This window comes from Saprolegnia parasitica (assembly GCF_000151545.1).
Source record: "Saprolegnia parasitica CBS 223.65 unplaced genomic scaffold supercont2.60, whole genome shotgun sequence".
NCBI lineage: Eukaryota > Oomycota > Saprolegniomycetes > Saprolegniales > Saprolegniaceae > Saprolegnia > Saprolegnia parasitica.
In genome coordinates this window covers 29406-35255 of record NW_012156454.1, presented here as the reverse complement: position 1 = coordinate 35255, position 5850 = coordinate 29406, and the positions used below count along the sequence as shown (strand labels likewise).

At 56.0% G+C, this 5850-nt stretch overlaps 2 protein-coding genes across 2 annotated transcripts; one reads left to right on the top strand and one right to left on the bottom strand.

The window, feature by feature from the left end:
* Positions 1–32: 32 nt before the first annotated feature.
* SPRG_10030 (hypothetical protein) lies at positions 33–2491 on the bottom strand (the record flags this gene model as incomplete). The annotated part of the gene is made up of 2 exons (XM_012349965.1): positions 33–87; positions 138–2491. 2 exons carry the CDS (start codon positions 2489–2491, stop codon positions 33–35), a joined length of 2409 nt encoding a protein of 802 aa, XP_012205355.1.
* A 2316-nt stretch (positions 2492–4807) lies between these two features.
* On the top strand, positions 4808–5015 carry SPRG_10029 (hypothetical protein; the record flags this gene model as incomplete). The annotated part of the gene is given in 2 exon segments (XM_012349964.1): positions 4808–4903; positions 4923–5015. The coding sequence occupies 2 exon segments, from the start codon at positions 4808–4810 to the stop codon at positions 5013–5015; spliced, it is 189 nt and encodes a 62-aa protein (XP_012205354.1).
* Positions 5016–5850: the final 835 nt, after the last annotated feature.

Sequence of the window (5850 nt, the reverse complement as noted above, 5' to 3'; positions counted from 1 at the left end):
CCTTGTCTCGAACAAACACCCAAAGGGTAAAGTTAAAGGTGACGCGCGCGCCGCGGTACAAGCCAGCGAGAAGCAACGCGACACGATCTAACGACGCCGCATTGGGCGTTGAAAAGTAGGCCGTCGCGACCCCGGACAACTGGACGTCGTTCGATGCTGGTGCCGAGGGCCGGTGGCGGTCTGCGATACCCATCACAAGGACAGTCATTGGGACCACGAGCACGGGGAGGAGCAGGAGCCAGCACGCGCGTGCGTAGCTGCCAATCGTCACGGTTGCACTCGTGCACTGAAGCTGATGGTACATCGACTGCACCGTGCACACTTGGTGCAACTGCGTTTGGATTTCGACAGGAAACGTCATCTCGAGCGAGACGTAGAGGGCCCATACAACACCTGCGCTGAGGTGACCTGTCGCATGGGGTCGAGCGAGTGGCACCAGGAGCGCGACTTCACTTATGACGTACGTGATCCACGTCGCCTCGCTCGCCAAGACGGCCACTTCCAGAAACCCTCGCGGCGCGTGAGCAAAGCGGCTAAGACCAAACGACGTGGTGAGTGCCATTGGCGCCGTACTCAGCAGCACGATTGCGGACGCGCCGCGGAGAAAGAGGAGGGGTCGCCCGACCCACGTCGCGCCGGCCACCCGGTGAAACACAACGAGATGGCGGGGGTCGGCGCGATGGAGCAGACCGAAGAAGCTACAGGCAACGGCGACGACGACCAAGATGACTGAGACGTACACCACGAGGTAGAAGACGACGGTGGTCGCGCGCCCGACGGTCGTTGCGCTCGGGTCAGTCGACGTGGTGTCGTACGCTTCCGATATCAAGACGAGTGTCGCGTTGTCGCCTTCAAAGGACACGACTTCGCGGACGCCGAGGACCCAGTCGGAGAGAAGGACCCAGCCAAAGAACGCAAACGAGCGCGCAAGCAGCGGCTGTCGGAGCAGCGTATAGTTGATTTGACTCGCATCCGAAGCCAGCTGGACAAGACTTATATCCAGTGCTTCGAGATCGCGGCGGGCAGCGAGCGACGTCCCATTGGGCAGGTCGCTGGCCAGGTGGTGCATTGGCGCGAGCAGGTCGAGGCACGCCGTGTCGTTCAGGCAGATGTCCTCGATCGTTGTCGGCGCCGTCAACCGTAGCCCCCAAAGCGCAGCCGCCACGCTGACTTGAATTGTGAGCGGGAGCGGGGTGTTGCACGTATCAGTGGTCGCAAACGAAGCTTGGACATAGGTTTGCGCGAGACCGTGGAGGCAGAGGGGGTTGCCGCCATAGTATACATACGCACCGCGAAACGCAGGCGGCGTCGGCATGAGTGCGCCGCCACGAAGCGCCACGTAGGCGGCTGCGAGTGTCGCATTCGAGGCGAGCATGTCGGCCAATACGATCTGAGCACTGTCAACAAGCGCATGCAGGGTGGCGGGCACAGGGAGAACCCACATGTCGACCGACGAGAAGGCGCCGAGGCGGTCATGAATGACACCGGTTTGGTCGACATAGCGGCCGTTGGCGTCGGAGAGGCCAAGCAAGCTCTCAAAGACCGGGGGTTGCAGATAGAGGCATGGCACCTTGGTAAAATGGAGGCTGCTGCTTCGAATCAGGCTTGCGTTGCAGCCCGACACGAGCATGTACAGATTGTTGTAGAGATATCCGTTGAAGATCTGCGACGTCCACGGACCCGCCGACTGCGATTCTTGCTTGAGCGAAATTGGTTGGCGCACGCCGAGCGCGTTCACCACACCCATGGTTTCCGTAACACCCGAGAGGACCGAATTTTGCCACTGCAACTTGAAATAGCTGAGACCCGCGGACCGCCACAGCTTCGCTTCGTCGGCAATCGACGTCGAAACATTGGCCGTCGCGTCGAGCCATGCGTAGCCTGTCGCTGATTCTTGCAGAGCGAGCTGCAGGCCAATCGTAAAGATGTTGCCGTCGCCACCATAGAGCTCTAGAAACGACGACCAGCTCTCGACGTTGCGCAGGACGGTCTCGAGGTACACGGCGCCGTTGGCCGTGTATTTGGCCGCGCACCGCGCTTGGCGCGCGTCCGTCTGCGCCATTTCCCACACTTTTCCGAAATCGACATAGCAAAATTGCGTCGGGAGCCAGAGCGCGTACGCTGCCGACGTGTTGCGAAGATTCGCGATTGCAAACTTGAGGGACGTGAGCGAGGTCAGCAAGAGTCGCGAGGCATACGTCGGGTGGCGCGTCGTGTACGTCACGTCCGTGGCGTACGACTTGGCGATCGTGACGGCGAGAATGTCAACGGATTGGCTCTCGAGGAGTGCGTTCGTAGCGTCAATCAAGAACGCCTGCGAGCCGCTCGTATTGTAGTGGGCCCACCACAGGTCGTTGGCAAAATGCGGCGCGAGAAGCGTTAAATACCAGACGCCAGCCGCCAAGCTTCCGCCGAGCCAGAGCCATGCAGCGAGGGGCGTGAGACGGTGGCGGCGTGGTGCCAAGGGCACGAACTGCGGCTGCGACGCCATGTTGCACCAACGGCCGCCTCAATTCTGGATGTGAAACGACTCTTCGGAAACGCTGGAGAGACCGTTTGCCACTTGCAGCCACCAAAATGCATCGTGCGTAAGAGAATCTATACTCGCAGATCTAGAAGACACTCGGAGAGACACAGCAAACTGGTGAGAGACTCGGCAGTACCCAACACGAGCTTAGCAGCGCAAAAGCATGCAAGGAAGGGGAGTTAAATGACCCAGTGAGAGCAAAGCCACCCAATAACCACCTCCTGTGAGAAGATAATACATGGACATCATCGATTCGTGAAGAGTTGGAATTACCTGATGCGGCGTCTCTCACATGGCAGGCATCGCGCGGCCGGGTGATGTACCGCGTCGACCAGTACGCCGCAAGCAAAACTACGCGGTTCGACATACGTGACGTTTCGGAGTTTCATATGATCAGCACAGCTGTTTTCGCTCGCAGCGCAACGCATAAAGCAAGGGTGCCGAAGGAAAACCACCCAGTGGAAAAAAACACTAGGTACTACGAGTCACGAAATGCTGTGGGCGAACTACTGGACATGTACGTAGATATAACCAAAAATTCCTTTTCTCTTGCGATTGGTCCTGGGCTGGAAAGACACATTGAAAAAGCAAAGCGTATTCACGTTTGTTTCGAGTTACAGAAGTCGTCGCGAGTCGACTCACCATACATTTGAGCAGGGCAGCAGTTATGGGCAGCAGTAATCGTAATCGTCGTCCCAGCACCAACGATCGGAAGGACTCGCGCGGCAAAGTCTCGGCATTCTGGCACGCAGGTTTGGCTTGGCGGGCTGGTCCTCGGGCAGCACGGCGGCGCTGACGACTGCAGCGATCGCAAGAAGAAGGTAACCGAGTTGCATCGCCGTTTGGTACGAAATTGAAAAGTGGGCAAAGCGCCGTTGCGATTTCACATCGCTTCGTTTCTGTCCACACCGCTGTCGTGCGTCGAGCTTAGTTAGCCGAGTACCTTGTCCTAGCTCTTGTCCTCCACTGTACTACCATGTGACCATGCATCGATAAAAATGGGTGCGTCGGCCCAGATGTGCTGACAAGATGCAACGCATCGTCATGCTTTTGGACCCAGGTCTGTCTGTCCTTGCAACGTATTTTGGCCTGGATGTCGGGATGCTCGGCCCGTCTTACTGCCTGGTGACGATCGTTCTGCGCCCTCGAGCAGCGACAAGTACAGTGTACACCATCTAAGCCTTCTCGATTACTCTCTATTCGATGCAAGTTATAGTGTACTACAGTAGTAGGTGCCAACACGACCAGTAGTATCCCACGACTCCGTCGTCGACCGCATCGCTATCGAGCACGATTTCGACTTTACTAGTCGCGCGATCGTCTTGGATGACCAGATTTAGATAGCGTCTAGCATGAATGTCCAGATGAGACTTTTTTTACATGTGGATACTACGTAACGGTGTTCGAGTAGAAAGGCTGCACGCGAAGGAACAGCGTGACTTCAAGCCGCCAAAAGTGCGGCCGAGGACAAGATTCGGACACTCAATGTACCTCAAATTTAGGCAATTCAATAGGCAAGTTGGTTGTAATCGGTCGTGGCAGCCGCACAAAACCCATCGTCGAGCACCCGTAACCGACTTACAGTGAAACCGTCTAACAGTGTAAACGACTAAACGACTAAACGACTAAACGACTAAACGACTAAACAACGAAAGTACACGAAGACGATGGAAAACCCCCGAGTCGATGCTATAGCTTCAACACATCGATGCATCAACGCACGGAGATGGAGAGTTGTGCTGTAAGCGACACCACGTCGAGCCGATATGAGGTGCTACGTTACACATCGAAGACGACCTTGATGCTCAAAACCGCTCTTCTACGTGATCATGTTCTCGCCACTACTTAGCTTTTCCTAGTATACTAGAGGTACAGCAGTGTGCTGATACAACCCTCGGCGACCAAATGCTCGGCGATAGGAATCTATTTGCGGACTTCCGGGTCCGGCGCGCTGGCATCATTACCGTTTGGGCGGGCGACGACGCTTCAGAGAGTGGACTCACTATATCGTGGACATGATATGCAAGTCCATCGCACCGTGATGGCTCTTGCTTGGGTGCTAATGTACGAGTCGTTACTTGATCGTGATTACACTGTCTTGATGATCTGCTTAGTCGCTGGCGTCTCTCGAGGACCTCAACAAACTGCGTAGCTTTGCCGCCGATCGCGACGCCTGGATGGACTTTGCGGAGCGTGGCGTCATGGGCCTCTCATGTGGCCGCGAGCAACTACAGAAGAGCAAGATGCACCCCCGTGCCGCAGCCTCGGCCCGGCGAGCGAATGAAGAAGGAGATTGCTAGTGTCTCCGTATGCGAACACTCTAACAACGAAGATAACGCGAAATCCGATTATATATTGGCGACGTGCACGCTACCGGTATCGTGTTGGTGTCTAGGTTGTCATTTTGGCACGACATCTGACTGTGAGTTCTAAAACGGCGACGACACTACCAGCCCTTGTCCAGTCAATGAACGCGATACACATGTAATATTTGCACGAAAAACATGCACGTATATTGGGGCAAACAATAGCTCTTGATGCCAGCAAGCCAAGTTGGTAGTGCTGTGGCAAGTATCGCTTACAACTGGGAGGCTAAAACGCCAAGTGGAGCGCTCGCCTAATCTCGTTTGGCAGTCTAACTTTGGCCTGGATCGTCGCCGCTTTGATCCACAAAAAGAAGCAGGGTGTACCAGGCATATTCGAAGCACCCTTTTAACACGTATAGGATCCCATTGGATATTTCTGCGTTTTTCCAGCCGTTCCGCAAGCGAAACCAACCGACGAGTGGCCGCGTCCTCCGAGGCGCGGCCGTCGGTCATCCAGGCCGCGGCAGAAGGAGGCCTCGTCAGTCGACGCCTTCGCCTGCTGCGAGCCGCGCCATCAGACCAAGCGACGCTGAGCGATGAGGAACTCATCGCCACGCTGTACAAGACGACGTATCCGAGGAAGACGACGACATGCTCCAGCCAGACAACAACAAAAAAACGGTCAGGGGGACCACAACCAACATCAGATCCAACACAGAACCAACATGAGCACCAAGCACCGAGCACAGAGCAAAGAGCACAGAGCACAGAGCACAAATCAGCCAGCCGCCGCCGCCACCGCCACCGCCAACGCCATCAGCCATTAACCTTCAGCATCAAGATCCATATCATCCGACCCCGAAACCCAAGCCATCGACCCAAACAAAGAATTCAAATCCAACGCGCCACGCCGCCAAAACGAAAACAAATGTATCCAGCCAACCGCCCAGCGCCACGCCTCCAGAACGAAAACAAGTAACATGCCCAGCGCCAAAACGAAAACACTTTCATGTACGA